This window comes from Triticum urartu, chromosome 5A (genome assembly GCF_056163025.1).
Source record: "Triticum urartu cultivar PI428250 chromosome 5A, HENAU_Tu73, whole genome shotgun sequence".
NCBI classification, from domain to species: domain Eukaryota; kingdom Viridiplantae; phylum Streptophyta; class Magnoliopsida; order Poales; family Poaceae; genus Triticum; species Triticum urartu.
The window spans coordinates 554,245,150-554,268,708 of NC_141877.1; the positions used below are offsets into that span (position 1 = coordinate 554,245,150).

At 44.1% G+C, this 23,559-nt stretch overlaps 1 protein-coding gene and 2 long non-coding RNA genes across 3 annotated transcripts; all 3 read right to left on the reverse strand.

Moving 5' to 3' along the window:
* Positions 1 to 4,119: 4,119 nt before the first annotated feature.
* Positions 4,120 to 6,844, reverse strand: LOC147972807 (uncharacterized). Its single transcript, XR_015603508.1, has 4 exons — positions 6,444 to 6,844; positions 6,156 to 6,359; positions 5,370 to 5,432; positions 4,120 to 4,306 (listed from the first exon to the last, which is right to left on the reverse strand). It is a non-coding gene; the product is annotated as an uncharacterized LOC147972807 (long non-coding RNA).
* A 3,725-nt stretch (positions 6,845 to 10,569) lies between these two features.
* Positions 10,570 to 12,413, reverse strand: LOC147972808 (uncharacterized). The gene is made up of 4 exons (XM_087524457.1): positions 11,672 to 12,413; positions 11,357 to 11,467; positions 10,850 to 11,119; positions 10,570 to 10,601 (listed from the first exon to the last, which is right to left on the reverse strand). The coding sequence occupies exons 1-4, from the start codon at positions 12,411 to 12,413 to the stop codon at positions 10,570 to 10,572; spliced, it is 1,155 nt and encodes a 384-aa protein (XP_087380583.1).
* Positions 12,414 to 13,741: 1,328 nt separating this feature from the next.
* LOC125556648 (uncharacterized) lies at positions 13,742 to 16,458 on the reverse strand. Its single transcript, XR_007305162.2, has 4 exons — positions 16,064 to 16,458; positions 15,776 to 15,979; positions 14,981 to 15,043; positions 13,742 to 13,918 (listed from the first exon to the last, which is right to left on the reverse strand). It is a non-coding gene; the product is annotated as an uncharacterized LOC125556648 (long non-coding RNA).
* Between the last annotated feature and the right edge of the window lie 7,101 nt (positions 16,459 to 23,559).

Consider the following 23,559-nt stretch of genomic DNA (forward strand, 5'->3'; position numbering starts at 1 on the left):
ACCGTGGCCACAATATGGTCTGTAATGCTAACAAAAATAATATGGGCTCCCAAAAAACCTTAAGAATTAGCAAATGGGTTGTAAATTATTAGAAATAATGGCAGATGGGTTGTATGCTGTTTTCCACAGATTTGAGGCTTTCCTAAAAAAAGGTTGATGCACAAGCACTGACTGTTGGATGTCCATCCAACGTCCGTCATGCTTCTTCAATCTCTGCTCTTCCTGCTCCAGCCGCTCAAACAAGCGCCGGCGGGACTGCCTGCTCCCTCCTCCCCGCGGCCGGCTGTGCTGCGGCGCAGGCCTCACCGCCCCACCGTACTCCCATCGCTTGCCTAGCCATCCCTCTACTCACCCACACCTGCTGTTATTCTCCGGCGACGGCAGACGAACCAGTAAACCCTCGTACAGTCGTACTCCCCTCCATGTGGGAAACAACTGCCGAGTCTTCCCTGCCTCCGTGTCGTCCCCTTCCTAGGCCTCGCCGTCATCGACCGCCGTGGTGCTCTCGGCGCGGCGTGGTCAATGTGGTCAACGGCCGACTTACATTGGAAGAGTACTGTGCGTGGAAACACTGACAGCTGGGTCCACGACCGCAACAAGGAAGTGCCTCCTTATTACGCGCAAAATAATTATTCCTCCACCTGACAGCGGGGACCCACCGGATGGGCCATCGTATTTCGCGAAAAAATGTTTCCCCCTGACTGCTGGGACCCACCAGCTACACCTTCACACGCAAGGAAGTGCGTCCGGGCAAAAAAACAAAATGATTCGCCCCCTGACTGCCGGGACCCACCAGCTACATCTTCGCACGCAAGGAAGTGCCTAACAGTCGGGACCCACCTGGTCGAAGCATACGTAGCATCGTCATTCTGGTCGCGAACGTGTACGTACATATATACTGGTGGATGTAGAGACGCGCACGTGTCGTAGTAGAGGCGCACACGTAGCATGTACACGTACGTACAGCGGCCAGGGTGTAAGAAATAAAATACGGCCACGTATGTGTACATACGGGCGGGGTCTCGAACGCCTACTCGGGCATACGTACGGCGAGGGCTTGTTGACATGGCTGGGTCAGAACGGAGAAACAACGTCGCCATCGTGTTCATGGGGAGGCAATGGAATGCGTCGTGTTCATGGGGAGGCAACGGAATGCGTCGTGTTCATCGGGAGGCAACGGAACGCGTGGGAGCCAACCGGCGGGTCAGAACGGAATGCGTGGTCATGTTCATCGGGAAGGCTTGGACGGAACAGACAATGGAAACGAGGCCTGGCGTACCGCAGAACGGAGGAAACGGCCTTCTGTTCGACTAGCCACGTTCGAAATGAGATCCTGTTCATCAGGAGGGGTCTGGAGTACCACAAAACGGACGAAACGGACCTCCTACAGTCGAAACGGGGGTCCTGTTGATCGAAAGGGGTGTGGCGTACCGCAAAACGGAGGAAACGGACCTCCTACGGTTGAAACGGGGGTCATGTTGATCGGGAGGGGTGTGGCGTACCGCAAAACGGACGAAACGGACCTCCTACGGTCGAAACGGGGTCCTGATCATCAGGAGGGGTGTGGTGTACCGTAAAACGGGACTCCACGGGATACTGTTCATCTCCATTGTCAACCTCCTCCAGCCTCCAAGGGCTACCGTCGACCTCCTCCAGCCTCCACGGGCTCCTGTTCATCCAGCCTCCACCGCGCGCTACTCCAACGGCTACTGTTCAACCACTCCTCGACCGTCTACTGTTCATCCAGCCCTCCACACCACGGGGTCCTGTTCAACCACCCCTCCACCGTCTACTGTTCATCCAGCCCTCCACACCACGGGGTCCTGTTCATCCAGAGGCAACGCCACCGCTCACTATTCATCCAACCCCCCCCCAACGCTCACTATTCATCCAATCGATCAGCTTCAATTAGCAGCAGTAGCGAATGAATTGCTCGATCGGGTTCAGTTAACAGCCATCGATCGATCGCTCGGGTTCAGTAACGCGTAGCCTGCAGTGCAATCGCTCGGGTTCAGTTAGAGCCCAACGCCTCGCTCGGGTTCAGTTAGAGCCAACGCCTCGCACACACGCGCGTACGTGTACGAGAGAAACGCGCATCACTCGGCCCCCAACCTCCCACCGTAACCGGGAACTCCCTGAAATTTTCCTCGCCCTCGCTTCTACCACGGTTTTTTCCGTCATGGATGGCCCAAAGAATGTCATGCAGCTGCGTCTCCGGCCCGCCCAGGGCGAAAAGCCCATTTTCTGTCATGATTTTTTGTCATAGAAGTAGGAGCCCACCACATCTATGATGATACCGGGTTTTGTCACAGTTATCGTCATAGAAGTGTCATATTTATGACAGAAAAAAAATTCGTTCGGCCCAAAATGTCACGGATGTGTCTTTTTTTGTAGTGTATTACTCCAGCGAAGAGGGCCCGAACTGGTATAAACCCTTGCACTTACTCCCTTATAAACCACTTGATAGATATGATATCCTCTACATTCATACCCCTGTAGTATTGTTAGGATGATACCCACAACACTTGATTTTAGAGGAATTGCTGCCATATATTTTTTGTATGAGTTGTATCATCATGTAGTTGCTCACTAGTCACACTTGCTTTGTCTGTGTTAGAGGAACAATTGTTTTTTGTTTTTGCTAGTCTAAACTCACATGTTTTTTGTTATGGGTCTCATCATTATGTACATGTAATACATGGGGGTAAAGAATGGCATATGTTTTCTAGAATAAAAGTAAATGTATGACCTTTTTAGTACTCTTTTTTACATCAACCACAGAGTTGCCCATAAGCAGTGCTACAATTGCTATAACTAGTTTCACACTTTCTTGTGTTACTAAATCAACACTAGTTCCATTTTAACTTTATTTTTTTATTTTTTTGAGTTTTCCATCTTTTTTACATAGCTGAAAGTTGAGTTCTCATGATGGGCACATGATAGCCTTTTTGAAAGTTGAACCATGTACAACATGTACAGAAGTTTGTTGGGATGAAGCTATCATAGGACTACAACCCTAATGTATTTTTCATCATTTTTAACTGGGATAACATTTTTGGCCTTTTTCTGTTGTTTAGCTTTTTTGTTGCAAAAAAGAAGAAGCTAAGGTTGTTGCTACACAAAATGTGCATAGAAATGTCAGCCCAAATCAAGAAGTTCATGCAAGGTGTGGATGATACATCTCCAACATATCCATAATTTATGAAGTATTCATGTTGTTATATTATCATCTTGGATGTTTTATAATCATTTTATAGCAACTTTATATCATTTTTAGGGACTAACCTATTGACATAGTGCCCAGTGCCAGTTGCTGTTTTTTTGCTTATTTTTTACATCGTAGAAAATCAATAATAAACGGAGTCCAAACGCAGCGATACTTCTTGGCGAATTTTTATGCACTAGAAGACACAACTTGGGCCAAAGAAGTACCAGGTGGGTTGTGCCCACCTCGATGGCCTCCCGCACCGCCTCTTCGTCCTATAAATTTCCAAATATTCCAAAAACCCTAGGGGAGTCGATAGATCAGAAGTTCCGCCGCCGCAAGCCTCTGTAGCCACAAAAACCAATCTAGATCCCGTTCCGGCACCCTGTCGGAGGGGGAAATCATCATCCGTGGCCATCTTCATCATCCCGGCAGCCATCATGATGAGAAGGGAGTAGCCCACCCTCGGGGCTGAGGGTTTGTACCAGTAGCTATGTGTTTAATCTCTCTCTCTCTCTCTCGTGTTCTTGAGATGTCACGATCTTGATGTATCGCGGGCTTTGTTAATATAGTTGGATCATATGGTGTTTTCCCCTCTCTATCTTGTTGTGAATTGAGTTTTCCCTTTGAGATGTTGTTTTTATCGGATTGAATAATTTTATGGATTTGAGAACACTTGATGTATGTCTTGCTATGAATACCTGTGGTGACAATGGGGTATCATATTGATTCACTTGATATGTGTTTTACTCAACTCGCGGCTTCCTGAGGTGACATTGGGGTAATCTATGCATAGGGGTTGATGCATATTCTTGTCTTTTGTTTCTCTGGTTGTAATGATCCGAACCCATGGGGTCCAAATCTTCTGAGCTTTCTGTGCTATCCGTGGACCAAAAGCTAGCACACCCAGTACAAATATGAATATCAAGTACAAACGTCATTTTATTACATCGAAGATCCAAAGTTCAATTTATTACAACTCTCTCAGCTGAAGGCTGAGTTACATAGCGGAAGCAAATAACATAATAATAATACTGAGCCCATCAGTCGCCACAAGGCTAGTTGAGTGTAGCTCCGTAGCCCTATCTCGTCACTCATCATCTGCACATGACACGTACAGGTAAGTACTTTGAATGTACTCGCAAGTTGCAACAAGAGTGATAACAAATATTCATGCTGGGTTGGTGTCTAGGGTCTATTTGCGAAAAGCCAATTTTTCTCCTAGAATATAAACAAAATAAATAAAACGAGTTTTGATAAACATTTTTTTAAACATAGAGTTTAAGTGAATACTTGGATATCCGCACCAAGATTCACAAAAAATAATTTTCTCCTTTAGGTTGAAGTAAAACACCCCACTGTGTTTAACTTCCACCTAACCCTTTATAAAATAGCTTTGAGAAAAGAGAGGGGAGATTCTTATTCAGTCCAAGTCTTCAGTTGCTCAAAATTGCCCGTAACCGGGGGCACGACTAATCGATTAGGTTAAACCCTCTGCAGAGGTCGTACACGTTCCCCACATGACACAACCTACCCCGTTTACCGTTACACACTTGGGTGTACGACTAGGAGGAGATTGTGACAAAGCCTTTCCGTAACAGCCCCCTATACCTGACCAAGCCGCCCGCAACTTAGGCAATGAAAGCCCCTCCCCGATGGCGGTCTTGAGGTAAGGGTTTCCCGTTAGTACTAAGCTAAGCCAGAGCCCATAGTAGCATGTGGCTGTACTGGAAGCTACATCAAACCGTACTTGGAAGATCTCATTCCCTTGGACGACGGTCCCCACCAAAAACCTGTGTGCAAGACCCCAGTCGGGCGCATTCACTGCAAGACCCCGATGGGCGCAATCACTTGAAGACGCTCCCGTCATACCATTCCGCCCAGGGAGTAGAAGTAAAAAAATAATAATAGTTTTTGCTTTTTCAAAATATTTTCTAAATCATTGTTCCAAGGGAACAAGTTTGTAATTTTCAAAATATTTGGTCCACCCCCAACTACAAGCATGGCTAAGCGTATAGTCCAATAGCATTGGATCCTATGGCTTTACTACTAGCAAAATATTTCCCAAAAACAACAATATAAAACCCTACACATGCATACTACTTGCTTTGAAAGTCAATGCAAAATTAAACACGGAATAAATATGGTCAAGGTTGCAACTTGCCTTCTGACTCGCAGCAACACGGTTCTACCTCCTCGTAGAATTTGCCTTCGCACTCGTCGCAATCTAACGCAACAAAGTACTTAAGTAAGTCACTCCACATACCAAACATTAACATAACAAGTGATCAAGAAAAACCATCCAACACACAATTCATGCCAAACAACCCTAGCCAGTATATCCATATGATTCGAGTTTATGCACTTTGATCGGTTCCTATGTATGGTTTATAGTTCATGTTAATAAACTAATTAATAATCCTATAACTCTAAATTTTTATGACGACAACAACTAACCAGAAAGGTTTTCTACGGATAAATCTAAATGGTTTTAACAATGAAACAAATTTTAGTTTAACGAGTTTATTAAACGATAATCGAAGGAGGTCAAAATTATGTATTGTGCTAAAACAGTAACTAAACCTTACTAAAAAAAATATTCTATGAGTTCTAGCAGATTGGTATGATTCCAAGGACCAATTTTCATATGTAAAACTTTTTCATATCACTCGCAGAATAAAAGATTCAGTAAAAATACTCAAATTATCATTTAAATCAAAACGAAACTTTAATTAGCGTAAAAGTGAGATTTCAATTTTTTATAATAAACTAGAGGTCCTCAGCTATCCAGGGATATCTTATTTGTCAAATTTGGATAAGCGGTTTAAAAGGTGTGATTTTTCTAAGTTGGGCTAAATTTCTGGAAAAGAAGAAAAAGAGTCGCCACGTGGCAGAATTCTATAGGCTAATACTATGTCGTTTTTTTTTACAGAAAGAGGGCTGGCCTCACCGGAGGAGTTGGCCGGCGATGGACAACAAACTTGGCGTGCTCTCGCTCGATGATGCGGATGTCTTCGGCAACGAAAGAGAGGTGGACGGAGTAGAGGAAGTCGAGGAAAACTTGCTGAACACCAAAACACGCTTGGAACCGTCCTCTGGTGACCGTGATGCGTCGCCGGAGTTGGGCGGAGCTCTGACCAGATGCGTACTCCGGCTTAGTAAAACAATGAATCAACATGTTAGGATGATGCCCAAGGTCGAGATATGAAGGATGGAAGAGTTAGAATGTCTGCTTCACCTCGGACTCGCCGGAACCTTCCACGAACAGCACCAGCGTCACGCAACTCCGGTGAGCAATTCACGACGATGGGTAGGGGTATAAGCTCCCGAAGGAGAGGGGTTCGGGCAAGGAGAGAGTTGTGAGGGGAGGGGGCCTTTAATAGGATGCAGGGGAGGTCGGAACGTTGCAGGGCGTCGTCGGAATTATGGCATCTTCATGGCGGCTGTTTCCGGTGTTCTAATGGCCATTAGGGCGCGGTTTAGTGCGGGTAACGTAAGAGTAGAAGTTAGGGCAGACTGGGGGTCCGTTCAGAGCGGATTTGGGGCGAGGTAGAGGAGAGGAGGGGTCGGGCGCGAGTGGGGTGCGGGCGCTGGCTCGTTGCCTGAGTCTGACGAGAGGTTGAGGACGACCAGGGTCATGAAGAGATTGAAGAAAAAGGAGGAAGAGAAAAAAAACAAAAGAGAAAAGAGAAAAGGACCTGGGCCGTTGCTGCGTGCATTGTAGGTCCAACTCGTAGCGTTGTGCTCGTATGCGTAGCTAGCTTAGGAAATAAGAGTGGCTTAAGCCCCGTGAGCTAATTAGATTAGGATTACTATAATAATGTACTAAGTGTAGGAAAGTTAAAGGAAACATAAAATAACAATTTCACACAACAAACTTATTAGTTGGGGTCTAGAAAAAAAAACTACGCACTTAGCTTAGTTTGTGTGCACCTACTTATTTAGATGCCTTGACATAATTAAATTACTCAAAATGCAATATAGGGATAATATTCCTACTATTCGGTTAAATAGTAATATTCAAATTGCAATTTTGTATAGGTTGTCATTCTAACACTTTAATAATGAAAAGCAATCATAAACACTTAAAATTATTCAAATAATGATCAAATTACACAAAATGCTCATGCTCCAATATAACATTCCAAATTAAAAATTTGGGATGTTAGAAACCTACCCCCCTTAAAAGGAATCTCGACCCCGAGATTCAGCTAGCCAGAGAAAAGATGTGGATGATCCGCTCGCAAATCTTCTTCTCGTTCCCAAGTGGCTTCTTCCTCGGTGTGATGACTCCACTGAACTTTGCATAACTTGATCGTCTTGGTGCGGATGACTCGCTCTGCTGTATCAAGAATTTTGATAGGCTTCTCTTCATATGTGAGGTCCTTCTCCAACTGAATTGCCTCCAAAGGAACCGTGTCACTCAAAGGAATATATGCCAACAGTGCATGACACTTCTTCAACTGTGAGACGTGAAATACATCGTGAACTCCTGATAGAGCTTCTGGTAGTTCTAGCTGATAAGCTACTTCTCCTCTACGTTCCAAAATCTTGTAGGGTCCCACAAAACATGGTGCTAACTTTCCTTTGATTCCAAACCTCTTAACTCCACGAAGTGGTGATACTCGAAGGTATGCTCTATCTCCAGGTGCATATTCCACATCCTTGCGCTTGGCATCGGCATAACTCTTTTGTCGAGACTGGGCGATCTTCAGTCGGTCCTTGATCAACTTGACCTTCTCTTCGGCATCTTGAATCAAGTCTGGTCCAAAGAGTTGACGTTCACCCACTTCGCTCCACATCAAAGGGGTTCTACACTTCCTGCCATAGAGTGCCTCGAACGGTGCCATCTTCAGACTGGCTTGATAGCTGTTATTTTAGGAGAACTCAGCATATGGCAAATTTTCATCCCAACTAGAACCATAGTCAAGTGCACATGCACGTAACATGTCCTCCAAAATCTGGTTAACCCTCTCGGTTTGTCCGTCCGTCTGCGGATGAAATGACGTGCTAAACTCAAGCCTGGTTCCAAGTGACTCATGGAGCTGGTGCCAGAATTTTGAGGTAAATTGAGTGCCTCGATCTGACACGATCTTTCGGGGTACATCGTGTAAGCATACAATCCGTGTCATGTAAATCTTGGCCAACTTAGCACTGGTACAGGTCGTCTTCACGGGAATGAAGTGAGCAACCTTTGTCAAGCGGTCCACAATTACCCAAATGGAGTCATATCCAGATCGAGTCCGTGGCAAACCGGTGATAAAGTCCATACCGATTTTGTCCCACTTCCAATCGGGTATTGGTAATGGTTGAAGTAACCCTGCTGGCTTCTGATGTTCAGCCTTGACTCGCTGACATACATCACAGATGGCAATATATTCTGCTATCTCTCGCTTCATATTTGGCCACCAAAATTGCTCTTTCAAATCAAGATACATCTTAGTGCTGCCTGGGTGAATAGAGTACGGAGAATCATGTGCCTCCTACAGAATCATCCTCTTAATGCCCTCATTGTTAGGTACGCAAATACGTGACTCAAACCAAAGTGTTCCATGTTCATCCTCTGTGAAGTCCTCAGATTTTCCTTGATGGATTCTGTCGTGGAATTGTCACGGCAGATGTCCTTAGTGTCAGGACTTAGTCGCGAGGCCAACGCATCTATGTGGTAGCTTGAGAGGGGTTGAGCGGGACGAGAGACGCGATGTTTTACCCAGGTTCGTCCCCTCACGGTGGAGGTAAAAGCCTACATCCTGCTTCATTGATATTGATGATGATGACCACGGTTACAAGAGTGCTCTATCTTGAGAGCTATTGTCTAAACCTAACTTGTCCAACTTGTGGAACTTGTGAATCTTGTCCCTTTTGGGGAGCCTTGCCCCTCCTTATATTCCTTATATAAGTTGAATGGGCGGTTTACATGACTAGTCCTATTAGGATTAGGATTACTCTATTACAAGTGGAGTCCTAGTCTTGCTTCCTTTGTAAGGGAATATTCTTTGTGCTTTCCTCATAAACCGGCCCACCATTAAACGTGAACCGGCCTTCCGGGCCATGGGCCTCGTCATCCATCTGACCCGCCCGCCGGGTTACTAATGAACCGCCAAGACCGGGCGGGTAGCCCGTGAACCGCCAAGCTCCGGGCGGGTTACCAGTGAGTCATCCAGTCTGGCCGGTTTATACTTCCGGCCGGTTTACGCCACGGGGTATATCCCCGACAGATTCGGTCACGAATCTTATCTAATTCCTTATCATCCTTTTGTGCTTCCTTGATTCTCTCCAACAATGTGGATTTGACCTTCAAGGTGGCTAAGAGCCCTTTAGGCACAACTTCCATGTTTAACTGCCTAAATTCTTCAAGCAAGTGGGGTGAGACAAAATGAGCTGTGAGGTAGTTGAGATGCCCCTTACAACTCAATGCATCTGCGACAACATTTGCCTTGCCTGGATGATAATTTAAACTCAGGTCATAATCATGAATAAGTTCTACTCTCCTTTGCCTCAGATTAAGCTCCTTCTGAGTGAGGATATATTTCAAACTCTTGTGATCCGTGAAAATGTCACAATGATTCCCTATAAGATAGTGTCTCCAAGTCTTGAGGGCATGTACCACTGCAGCTAACTCTGGGTCATGAGTAGGATAGTTAAGCTCATGCGGCCTAAGCTGACGTGATGCATAAGCTACTACCTTGCCATCCTGCATAAGTACACCTCCAAGTCCTTGACGTGAAGCATCACAATGGACCTGAAAGTCCTTATGAATATCTGGTAAAATCAGCACTGGGGCTGTGACTAACTTCTCTTTAAGCTCCTGAAAGCTGTCTTCACATGCCTCGGTCCATTGGAACTTCTTCTCCTTCTTAAGCAACTCAGTCATAGGCCTAGCAATCTTGGAGAAATTCTCAATGACCCTACGGTAATATCCAGCAAGTCCAAGGAAACTACGAATCTCAACAGCTGAAGTAGGTGACTTCCAACTGGTGACGGCCTCAACTTTAGCAGGATCAACTACTACTCCATCTCCAGAGACAACGTGTCCTAGGAATCCCACTTCCTTCAGCCAAAACTCACATTTACTAAACTTGGCATACAACTTATGCTCTCTTAGCTTTTCCAACACTTGGCGAAGATGTTCCTCGTGCTCCTTCTCGTTCTTGGAAAATACAAGAATATCATCGATGAATACAACGACAAACTTGTCAAGGAATTCCATGAATACCTTATTCATCATATGCATGAAGTATGCTGGGGCATTGGTCAGACCAAATGACATAACCGTGAACTCATACAGTCCATATCTTGTGCGAAAAGCTGTCTTGGGTATATCCTGCTCTCTGATTTTCAACTGATGGTAACCAGATCGCAAATCAATCTTTGAGAAGATCTTTGCCCCTTGAAGCTGATCAAATAGATCATTGATCATGGGTAGCGAGTACTTATTCTTGATGGTGACCTCATTAAGGGATCGATAGTCCACACACATTCTGAAGCTACCATCCTTCTTCTTCACAAATAGGATTGGAGCCCCCCATGGTGAAGAACTTGGACGAATAAACCCCTTTTCTTGCAACTCACGAATCTGCTTCTTAAGTTTTGCAAGCTCATGTGTGGGCAACCTATATGGTCTCTTAGACATAGGTGCTGTACCGGGAATCAAGTCAATTACAAACTCAATGTCTCTATCAGGTGGCATTCCAGGTAGATCCTTGGGAAATACGGCTGGGTACTCCCGTACAACTGGGACTTTTTCCAGGTTCGACACTTTAAGAGAGTTGAGCATGGATGCCTTTGGCTTGCTCTTGCAGATGATCTTGAATCGTTTCCCTTCCAAGTTGCTGAGAGAAATAGACCTCTCGGCACAGTTGATACTTCCTTTATATGTGACTAACCAGTCCATGCCTAAGATCACGTCCAACCCTTCCGAGTTCAAGACAATAAGATTTGTGGGGAGTGTGGAACTTCCCAAGGTCAAGGATAGGTCAAAGCATCCCTTGCTACTTCTCATTTCTGCCCCTGGTGAAGACACTACTAAGGGGTTACTAAGAGTCCTGGTGGCTAACCCATGCTTATCCACAAATGCTCTTGATATGAACGAATGTGATGCACCAGTATCAAATAACACAAGTGCGGGAATGGAATTAACTCGAAACATACCGATCACTGCATCGGGTGAATCCCGAGCTTCCTCTACAGAGATGTGATTCACCTTGGCCTTCATGAAAGTATTAGGCTTTGAGACATTTCCATTACTGCTTGCTTTCTTCTCTGTGCAGTCATTGGCATAATGTCCAGGTTTCTGGCACTTGTAACAGGTAACTTGACTTAAGTCCTTCTTGGGCCTGTCATGGCTATGACCTCCATTGCCACTATGATGCTTGTGACCATCATGATGATTTTCCTTGTGATGATGCTGATGACTATGGTTAGAGCCACTATGGTTATGTGAGCGGTTTCCTTGATAGGAATTACCACTAGGCTTGGAAGAAGAACCATAGTGCCTTGGTGGGGATGAGGTGCGCAGCTTCTGAGATGAGTTGGAGTTGTGCTTATGAAAGTTGCTCTTCCTCTTGCGGCTTTCTATCTCCTTCTGTTTTCCCTCCGGGATAAGAGCCTTGTCAAAAGGAGCCTGACAACTGTTGAAGGTGAGAGCCATCAACTGAAAAGACAACTCATCATTCAGCCCTTCCAGAAACTTCTCTTGTCTAGCTACATCTGTCGCCACATCATCAGGTGCATAGCGTGCAAGCTGGTTGAACTCCTCCCAATACTCATTCACAGAAAGGGAACGTTGGCGAAGCGCACGAAATTCCTTCTTCTTCAGAGCCACTGCGGCGGCTGGAACATGGGCATTGCGGAAGGCAGTCCTGAATTGCTCCCAAGTAATGGCATCAACATTGGGGTAGGTAATCAGATAGTTGTCCCACCAAGCAGCTGCGGGACCTTCCAGCTGATGTGCGGCAAAGCGCACCTTCTCAACCTCAGTGCATTGAGCAGTATCAAGCTTCCTGGCAATGGACCGGAGCCAATCATCTGCAAACATGGGCTCAGAGGAACTGGAGAATGTTGGAGGTCGCAGCCTCAAGAACCGGGTAAGTCTGTCTACGGGAGGTGGTGGAGGTGGTGGTGGCGGTCCCCCAGCATTGTTGTTGTTCTGCATGTTCTGAGTCAGAAGCTGGATAAGTTGTGTCTGCGCCTGCAGTAACTGCTCCATGCTAGGCGGTATGTTGTTGTTGTTGCCTCCGGATGGTGCACGTCTCGGTGGCATCTGTTTGACGAGGTTCCAAGATAAGGTAGAAACCCTAAGAATATAGCTACCCTTATGTATGCACAAAAAAACAAAGGAATGCAACACAACACATCTCAAGAAATTCATGGCAGTCACACATAGTTCACTTATTCAAACAAGCCTAGGTACTGCCGTCCACAACCTCTGGTACGGTCAAGTACTCTATCAAAACACGTTTATTCAACATGGTGGTCAATTCTAACTCGGACCGATGCGTGATTCAGCTGCCATGGTCATAGTACCGTCCCATTCTTTGCTGATGAAGGGACCATTTTCTCCCACTTCCTGAAGTTCCGCTCCTCTATCCAGGGCTTCCTCATACTGGGTTTTCCAGTACTCCCTCTCTTTGCGGAGCTTATAAATCCTATCATCCGTCACCACTTCTCGGGCCTTCATCTTTCGCAGCTCTTCTCGCAACTCTAGGTTCTCCTTCTCCAGGGTTTTAACCCTTGCTCGTTGCTCATCTACATCTTTACGTACTTGTTCCATCTCAAACTCCTGAGTCTCGAACTTGTACTCCATGTCGTCATGCATGTCGATTTCCGCACGTTGTCGCTTGACCTTCTGGAGAGAATCCACCAAGCTTCCCTCCGAATTGTGGATGTAACGCTCTAGGTTGAATATGTGTGCGGTTTGCAAGTCCATGTTTGTCCTATTGAGCATCTTCACGGGAACTCCATTGGTGGCGGTTCGCTTTCCAAAGGTCTGGAGTCCTAGACGATGCAACTCTTCTTGATATAGGTAGGTAAGTCTAGTCACCACCTCATGCATGGCTTTGCTGATTGCTTGTTTCTTCGCCGCGGCAATGTCCAAGATGGAGATGTCCTTAGTTTTTGGCTTCTTGCATCCCGAAACATGAACGCGAAGGTTCCAGTAGCTTCCTCCCTCCTTGCACCACACTTTGACTTCAGGTATCGGCAACTTCAGCACCTCAAGCAGTGCCAAGAACAAAGAGCCAAAAAGGATACCCTGGAAGTCCTTAGCTTCACGCAAAACTTGGTGCTCCATCTACAAGTTTGAAATTAGGAGAGGTTCAGCAAATAATAGAATAGAATACGAGAATCCTGTAAATAACTAATAAGCATTTTTTTCCTAGGTCTTCTATTCTACTCCATTTCTAGGGCCACGTCCTACAGTCAATGTAAGGCTCTGATACCATTTTGTAACGATCCGAACCCATGGGGTCCAAATCTTCTAAGCTTTCTGTGCTATCACTCGATCAAAAGCTAGCACACCCAGTACAAATATGAATATCAAGCACAAACGTCATTTTATTACATCGAAGATCCAAAGTTCAATTTATTACAACTCTCTCAGCTGAAGGCTGAGTTACATAGCGGAAGCAAATAACATAATAATAATCCTGAGCCCATCAGTCGCCACAAGGCTAGTTGAGTGTAGCTCCGTAGCCCTATCTCGTCACTCATCATCTGCACATGACACGTACAGGTAAGTACTTTGAATGTACTCGCAAGTTGCAACAAGAGTGATAACAAATATTCATGCTGGGTTGGTGTTTAGGGTTTATTTGCGAAAAGCCAATTTTTCTCCTAGAATATAAACTAAATAAATAAAACAAGTTTTGATAAACATTTTTTTAAACATAGAGTTTAAGTGAATACTTGGATATCCGCACCAAGATTCACAAAAAATAATTTTCTCCTTTAGGTTGAAGTAAAACACCCCACTGTGTTTAACTTCCACCTAACCCTTTATAAAATAGCTTTGAGAAAAGAGAGGGGAGATTCTTATTCAGTCCAAGTCTTCAGTTGCTTAAAATTGCCCGTAACCGGGGGCACGGCTAATCGATTAGGTTAAACCCTCTGTAGAGGTCGTACATGTTCCCCACATGACACAACCAACCCCGTTTACCGTTACACACTTGGGTGTACGACTAGGAGGAGATTGTGACAAAGCCTTTCCGTAACAGCCCCCTATACCTGACCAAGCCGCCCGCAACTTAGGCAATGAAAGCCCCTCTCCGATGGCGGTCTTGAGGTAAGGGTTTCCCGTTAGTACTAAGCTAAGCCAGAGCCCATAGTAGCATGTGGCTGTACTGGAAGCTACATCAAACCGTACTTGGAAGATCTCATTCCCTTGGACGACGGTCCCCACCAAAAACCTGTGTGCAAGACCCCAGTCGGGCGCATTCACTGCAAGACCCCGATGGGCGCAATCACTTGAAGACGCTCCCGTCATACCATTCCGCCCAGGGAGTAGAAGTAAAAAAATAATAATAGTTTTTGCTTTTTCAAAATATTTTCTAAATCATTGTTCCAAGGGAACAAGTTTGTAATTTTCAAAATATTTGGTCCACCCCCAACTACAAGCATGGCTAAGCGTATAGTCCAATAGCATTGGATCCTATGGCTTTACTACTAGCAAAATATTTCCAAAAACAACAATATAAAACCCTACACATGCATACTACTTGCTTTGAAAGTCAATGCAAAATTAAACACGGGATAAATATGGTCAAGGTTGCAACTTGCCTTCTGACTCGCAGCAACACGGTTCTACCTCCTCGTAGAATTTGCCTTCGCACTCGTCGCAATCTAACGCAACAAAGTACTTAAGTAAGTCACTCCACATATCAAACATTAACATAACAAGTGATCAAGAAAAACCATCCAGCACACAATTCATGCCAAACAACCCTAGCCAGTATATCCATATGATTCGAGTTTATGCACTTTGATCGGTTCCTATGTATGGTTTATAGTTCATGTTAATAAACTAATTAATAATCCTATAACTCTAAATTTTTATGACGACAACAACTAACCAGAAAGGTTTTCTACGGATAAATCTAAATGGTTTTAACAATGAAACAAATTTTAGTTTAACGAGTTTATTAAACGATAATCGAAGGAGGTCAAAATTATGTATTGTGCTAAAACAGTAACTAAACCTTACTAAAAAATATATTCTATGAGTTCTAGCAGATTGGTATGATTCCAAGGACCAATTTTCATATGTAAAACTTTTTCATATCACTCGCAGAATAAAAGATTCAGTAAAAATACTCAAATTATCATTTAAATCAAAACGAAATTTTAATTAGCGTAAAAGTGAGATTTCAATTTTTTATAATAAACTAGAGGTCCTCAGCTATCCAGGGATATCTTATTTGTCAAATTTGGATAAGCGGTTTAAAAGGTGTGATTTTTCTAAGTTGGGCTAAATTTCTGGAAAAGAAGCGAGGTAAGAAAAAGAGTCGCCACGTGGCAGAATTCTATAGGCTAATACTATGTCGTTTTTTTTTACAGAAAGAGGGCTGGCCTCACCGGAGGAGTTGGCCGGCGATGGACAACAAACTTGGCGTGCTCTCGCTCGATGATGCGGATGTCTTCGGCAACGAAAGAGAGGTGGACGGAGTAGAGGAAGTCGAGGAAAACTTGCTGAACACCAAAACACGCTTGGAACCGTCCTCTGGTGACCGTGATGCGTCGCCGGAGTTGGGCGGAGCTCTGACCAGATGCGTACTCCGGCTTAGTAAAACAATGAATCAACATGTTAGGATGATGCCCAAGGTCGAGATATGAAGGATGGAAGAGTTAGAATGTCTGCTTCACCTCGGACTCGCCGGAACCTTCCACGAACAGCACCAGCATCACGCAACTCCGGTGAGCAATTCACGACGATGGGTAGGGGTATAAGCTCCCGAAGGAGAGGGGTTCGGGCAAGGAGAGAGTTGTGAGGGGAGGGGGCCTTTAATAGGATGCAGGGGAGGTCGGAACGTTGCAGGGCGTCGTCGGAATTATGGCATCTTCATGGCGGCTGTTTCCGGTGTTCTAATGGCCATTAGGGCGCGGTTTAGTGCGGGTAACGTAAGAGTAGAAGTTAGGGCAGACTGGGGGTCCGTTCAGAGCGGATTTGGGGCGAGGTAGAGGAGAGGAGGGGTCGGGCGCGAGTGGGGTGCGGGCGCTGGCTCGTTGCCTGAGTCTGACGAGAGGTTGAGGACGACCAGGGTCATGAAGAGATTGAAGAAAAAGGAGGAAGAGAAAAAAAACAAAAGAGAAAAGAGAAAAGGACCTGGGCCGTTGCTGCGTGCATTGTAGGTCCAACTCGTAGCGTTGTGCTCGTATGCGTAGCTAGCTTAGGAAATAAGAGTGGCTTAAGCCCCGTGAGCTAATTAGATTAGGATTACTATAATAATGTACTAAGTGTAGGAAAGTTAAAGGAAACATAAAATAACAATTTCACACAACAAACTTATTAGTTGGGGTCTAGAAAAAAAAACTACGCACTTAGCTTAGTTTGTGTGCACCTACTTATTTAGATGCCTTGACATAATTAAATTACTCAAAATGCAATATAGGGATAATATTCCTACTATTCGGTTAAATAGTAATATTCAAATTGCAATTTTGTATAGGTTGTCATTCTAACACTTTAATAATGAAAAGCAATCATAAACACTTAAAATTATTCAAATAATGATCAAATTACACAAAATGCTCATGCTCCAATATAACATTCCAAGTTAAAAATTTGGGATGTTACACTGGTAGAAATCTTGGGGCACTCTTTGAGGTTCTTTATGTTGGATTGAATATTATGAATCTGAAATTGTTTGATGCACTGAAGAAGATGAACGAGACATGGGTGACGAGGTTGTGATGGATGTCGACAACTTCACGGGGGGTGTCAGGGTTGAATCTGGCGGATCTCGAGTAGGGGGTCCCGAGCTAGGGCTAGATGGTGATACGTCTCCAACGTATCTATAATTTTTTATTGTTCTATGCTATTATATTATCTGTTTTGTATGTTTTATATGCATTAATATTCCATTTTATATTATTTTGGGACTACCCTATTAACCTAGAGCCTAGTGCCAGTTTCTGTTTTTTTTCTTGTTTTTGAGCTTCGTAGAAAAGGAATACCAAACAGAATAAAACTTTTGCGATGATTTTTCTTGGACCAGAAGACACCTAGGAGACTTGGAGTTCAAGTCAGAAGAGCCACGAGGCGGCGACAAGGGTGGAGGGCGCGCCCCCCTACCTTGTGGGCCCCACGTGACCCCTGACCTAGTTCTGCCTCCTATATATTCACATATATTCCCAAACCACTAGAAGCATCCACGAAAACACTTTTCCACCACCACAACCTTCTATTCCCGTGAGATCCCATCTTCGGGCCTTTTTCGGCATCCTGCCGGAGGGGGATTCGATCACAGAGGGCATCTACATCAACCCTATTGCCCTTCCGATGAAGCATGAGTAGTTTATCTCAGACCTACGGGTCCATAGCTAGTAGCTAGATGGCTTCTTCTCTCTCTTTGATTGTCAATACCATGTTCTCCTCGATGTCCTTGGAGATCTATCCGATGTAATCTTGTTTTGCGGTGTGTTTGTCGAGATTCGATGAATTGTGAATTTATGATCAGCTCATCTATGAATATTATTTGAATCTTCTCCGAATTCTTATATGCATGATTTGATATCTTTGTATTTCTCTTCGAACTATCTGTTTGGTTTGGCCAACTAGATTGGTTTTTCTTGCAATGGGAGAAGCGCTTAGATTTGGGTTCAATCTTGCGGTGTCCTCACCTAGTGACAAAGTAGGGGTAGTGAGGCACGTATTGTATTGTTGCTATCGAGGATAAAAGGCTGGGGTTTACATCATATTGCTTGATTTTATTCCTCTACATCATGTCATCTTACTTAAAGCGTTACTCTAATCTTTATGAACTTAATACTCTAGATGCAGGCAAGAGTCGGTCGATGTGTGGAGTAATAGTAGTAGATGCAGGTAGGAGTCGGTCTACTTGACACGGATGTGATGCCTATATTACATAATCATTGCCTTGGATATCGTCATAACTTTGCGCTTTTCTATCAATTGCTTGACAATAATTTGTTCACCCACCATATTATTTGCCTTCAAAAGAGAAGCATCTAGTGAAACCTATGGCCCCCGGGTCTATTTTCCATCATATTAGTTTCCGATCTACTATTTTGCAATCTTTTACTTTCAGATCTATAAACCAAAAAACCCAAAAATATTTTATCTTTTGTTTAGTTTTATTTATCTATCTCTATCAGATCTCACCTTTGCAAGTGACTGTGAAGGGATTGACAACCCCTTTATCGCGTTGGGTGCAAGTGTTTGATTATTTGTGTATGTATTGGTGATTTGCGCGTTCTTCTCCTACTGTATTGATACCTTGGTTCTTAACTGAGGGAAATACTTATCTCTACTTTGTTTCATCACCCTTTCCTCTTCAAGGGAAAAACCAACGCAAGCTCAATAAGTAGCAGATGGTAACATCACAAAGTGGGACATGATGTTTTACCCAGGTTTGGGCCCTCTTGAAGAGGTAAATCCCTATGTCCTGCTTCCGTTATATTGATTGTGGATGGGGTACAAAGTACAAGATGATCTACCTTGAGATCGTATGTGGATGTATCACCTCAATCGAGTATGTTCTATCGACTAGGGTAGCCTTGGTTTATATAATGCACCAGAGGGTTGGGATTTAGAGAGTCCTCGTCTTGTGCGCCAAATCTTGGGGAAGTTTCCTTGTATATGTCCTTGTATATGTCATGGGCTGCCTGAAGAGGCCCGGTAATTAACCACCACGGGGGTCCTCCGCCCGGCTCTCCTGGCCGGGAGACGACATGGTGAGTACCCCTAGTCTAGGACACCATCAGTAGCCCCTAAACTGGTCTTCAAGTTGGGGACAGTCCTCGGTTCTTCTGAACTATTCTTTGTCTTTGGGGATCATTCTTGAAAGTTGGTTCAACAAATCTTCTCATCTCCGATCTTGAGGATCACCGAGGTGTATCCGAGTTCACATGTTAGGAATCCAAGGAGCCCTTTAGGACTTTATCAGGTGCCTTGTTTTTTTTTGCAGCCAAGCTCCAACGCCAGATTGCCTCCGAAGTGGTGCAGCACCTCGGTCTTGAGTTGTCGATGTAGATTGTCGGCCTCCGAAAAAAAGTTTTCTACCAAGCTGGTTGCAATTTATTCTCTACCGAGATGTATAGCCAGTAGCCCTCAAGGTGCGTGTCGGCCTAAAATACAAGGTGCACCTGAAGGATAACATAAAACTGATGATCCCAGTAGCCCATGAGACTTATATTGATTCATGAAATCAGCATGAGGATCAAGTCCTTACTTGGCAACATACTTTAGGAACATAAACATGGTGTGCATCCCTTGAGATTCTGGTTGGGTGCGGCCAATCAACCCGAGGATCGTAATCTCCTCGGAAACCATATTACACTTTAAAGTTTCTGCATTGAATCGTCAATTCAGCAGCCCCCGAGACTTAGATTGGGCAACATGGCTGACCCTAGGATCGCATCAACTAGAGAACTAGATCAGCCTCATATTGCGTTTCGCATTCACCGAGGTGCAACTTAGGAGGGAAGATGCCGAATTACGGGTCAGAAAACTTGTTCTGGTTCTTCTCGTCGATGTTCTCCTGACATTTCGGCCTTGACCCCTTTATAAAAGTTGTTCAGGTGGACGAGAAGCCTTGGTTTCCATGCCATACGACCGCTCATGCAAGCGCTCGTGTTCGCATGAAACGTCGTCTTTTGCTCTGTTGCTTCAGTGCGCCTCCTCTTGATATCTTCTATCTCCTCCTTCACTCCTTTCCATGTTCTCACTTGATTTCGTCCATATTTAGCCCACCCTTGTGGAAATACAAAAAAGAGAGGATTTGTGGAATCCTATGCTTTCATTAGTCATTAGTGGCTACTGAACCTCGTAGGTCAACCAGAACACGCTCCGCACCAGAGTGGTACGGTAATCCTATTCTGGAAGTCATGGTACTAGAACATGACAAACCTACGAACTGTGAGGAAGCGATGATGAGCCCAAATTCCGATAAATGGCTTGAGGCCATGAAATCTGAGATAGGATCCATGTATGAAAACAAAGTGCGGACTTTGGTTGACTTGCCCGATGATCGGCAAGCCATAGAGAATAAATGGATCTTCAAGAAGAAGACTGATGCTGATGGTAATGTTACTGTCTGCAAAGCTCGACTTGTTGCGAAAGGTTTTCGACAAGTTCAAGGAGTTGACTACGATGAGACCTTCTCACCCGTAGCGATGCTTAAGTCTATCCGAATCATGTTAGCAATTGCTGCATTTTATGATTATGAAATCTGGCAAATGGACTTCAAAACTGCATTCCTTAATGGATTTCTTAAAGAAGAGTTGTATATGATGCAACCAGAAGGTTTTGTCGATCCTAAAGGTGCTAACAAAGTGTGCAAACTCCAACGATCCATCTATGGACTGGTGCAAGCATCTCGGAGTTGGAATATACGCTTTGATAAGGTGATCAAAGCATATGGTTTTATACAGACTTATGGTGAAGCATGTATTTATGATAATTTTTTATTGTTCCATGCTATTATATTATCTGTTTTGGATGTTATGGGCTTTATTATACACTTTTATATTATTTTTGGGAATAACCTATTAACCGGAGGCCCATCCCAAGTTGCTGTTTTCTTGCCTATTTCAGTGTTTCAAAGAAAAGGAATATCAAATGGAGTCCAAATGGAATGAAACCTTCGGGAAAGTTATTTTTGGAACGGAAGCAATCCAGGAGACTTGGAGTAGACATCAGGGAAGCTTCGAGATGGCCATGAGGCAGGAGGCGCGCCTGCCCCCTGGGCACGCCCCCACCCTCGGGGACCCCTCGTGGCTCCCCTGGCCGACTTCTTTCACCTATATATATATATCAATATACCCTAAAAACATCGGGGAGCAGAATAGATTGGGACTTCCACCGCCAGAAGCCTCTGTAGCCACCGAAAACCAATCTAGACCCGTTTCGGCACCCTGCCGGAGGGGGGAATCCCTCTCCGGTGGCCATCTTCATCAACCCGGCGCTCTCCATGACGAGGAGGGGGTATTTCACCCTCGGGGCTGAGGGTATGTACCAGTAGCTATGTGTTTGATCTCTCTCTCTCTCGTGTTCTTGAGGTGATACGATCTTGATGTATCACGAGCTTTGCTATTATAGTTGGATCTTATGATGTTTCTCCCCCTCTACTCTCTTGTGATCAATTGAGTTTTCCCTTTGAAGTTATCTTATCGGATTGAGTCTTTAAGGATTTGAGAACACTTGATGTATGTCTTGCACGTGCTTATTCGTGGTGACAATGGGATATCATGTGATCCACTTGATGTATGTTTTGGTGATCAACTTGCGAGTTCCGTGACCTCGTGAACTTATGCATAGGGGTTGGCACACATTTTCGTCTTGTCTCTCCGGTAGAAACTTTGGGGCACTCTTTGAAGTTCTTTGTGTTGGTTGAATAGATGAATCCAAGATTGTGTGATGCATATCGTATAATCATACCCACGGATACTTGAGGTGACATTAGGGTTTTGGTTGATTAGTGTCTTAATGTGTTATTCTAGTACAAACTCTATGATAGACTGAACGGAAAGAATAGCTTTGTGTTATTTTACTACGGACTCTTGAATAGATCGATCAGAAAGGATAACTTTGAGGTGGTTTCATACCCTACCATAATCTCTTTGTTTGTTCTCCGCTATTAGTGACTTTGGAGTGACTCTTTGTTGCATGTTGAGGGATAGTTATATGATCCAATTATGTTATTATTGTCGAGAGAACTTGCACTAGTGAAAGTATGAACCCTAGGCCTTGTTTCCTAGCATTGCAATACCGTTTACACTCACTTTTATCATTAGTTACCTTGCTGTTTTTATATTTTCAGATTACAAAAACCATTATCTACTATCCATATTGCACTTGTATCACCATCTCTTCGTCGAACTAGTGCACCTATACAATTTACCATTGTAGATGGTGTGTTGGGGACACAAGATACTCTTTGTTATTTGGTTGCAGGGTTGCTTGAGAGAGACCATCTTCATCCTACGCCTCCCACAGATTGATAAACCTTAGGTCATCCACTTCAGGGAAATTTGCTACTATCCTACGAACCTCTGCACTTGGAGGCCCAACAACGTCTACAAGAAGAAGGTTATGTAGTAGACATCAATTTACAAGAAAGTGAGTGGGAGCTCTGTAGTATTTCTGATATTATATGTAGATGACATAGTGTTGATTGGAAATGATATACAATTTTTGGATAGCATAAAAGGATACTTGAATAAGAATGTTTTCAATGAAAGACCTCGGTGAAGCTACTTATATATTGGGCATCAAGATCTATAGGGATAGACCTAGACACTTAATAGGACTTTCACAACGCAATACCTTGACAAGATGTTGAAGAAGTTCAAAATGGATTAGTCAAAGAAAGGGTTCTTGCCTGTGTTGCAAGGTGTGAAGTTGAGTAAGACTCAAAGCCCAACCATGACAGAAGATAGAGAGAGAATGAAAGTCATTCCCTATACCTAGGTTCTATAAAGTATGCCATGCTGTGTACCAGACCTATTGTATACCTTGCCATGAGTTTGGCAAGGGAGTACAATAGTGATCTAGGAGTAGATCACTGGACAGTGGTCAAAATTATCCTTAGAGGACTAAGGAAATATTTCTCGGTTATGGAGGTGATAAAGAGTTCATCGTAAAGAGCTACGTCGATGCAAGCTTTGACACTGATCTGGATGAATCTGAGTCTCGGTGTGGATACATATTGAAAGTGAGAGCATTTAGCTAGAGTAGCTCAATGCAGAGCATTGTAGACATAGAAATGTGCAAAATACATGCGGATCTGAATGTGGCAGACCCGTTGACTAAACTTCTCTCACAAGCAAAACATGATCACACCTTAGTACTCTTTGGGTCTTAATCACATAGCGATGTGAACTAGATTATTGACTCTAGTAAACATTTTGGGTTTGGGTCACATGGCGATGTGAACTATGGGTGTTAATCACATGGTGATGTGAACTATTGGTGTTAATCACATGGCGATGTGAACTAGATTATTAACTCTAGTACAAGTGGGAGACTGAAGGAAATATGCCCTAGAGGCAATAATAAAGTTGTTATTTATATTTCCTTATATCATAACAAATGTTTATTATTCATGCTAGAATTGTATTAACCGGAAACTTGTTACATGTGTGAATACATAGACAAAACAAAGTGTCCCTAGTATGCC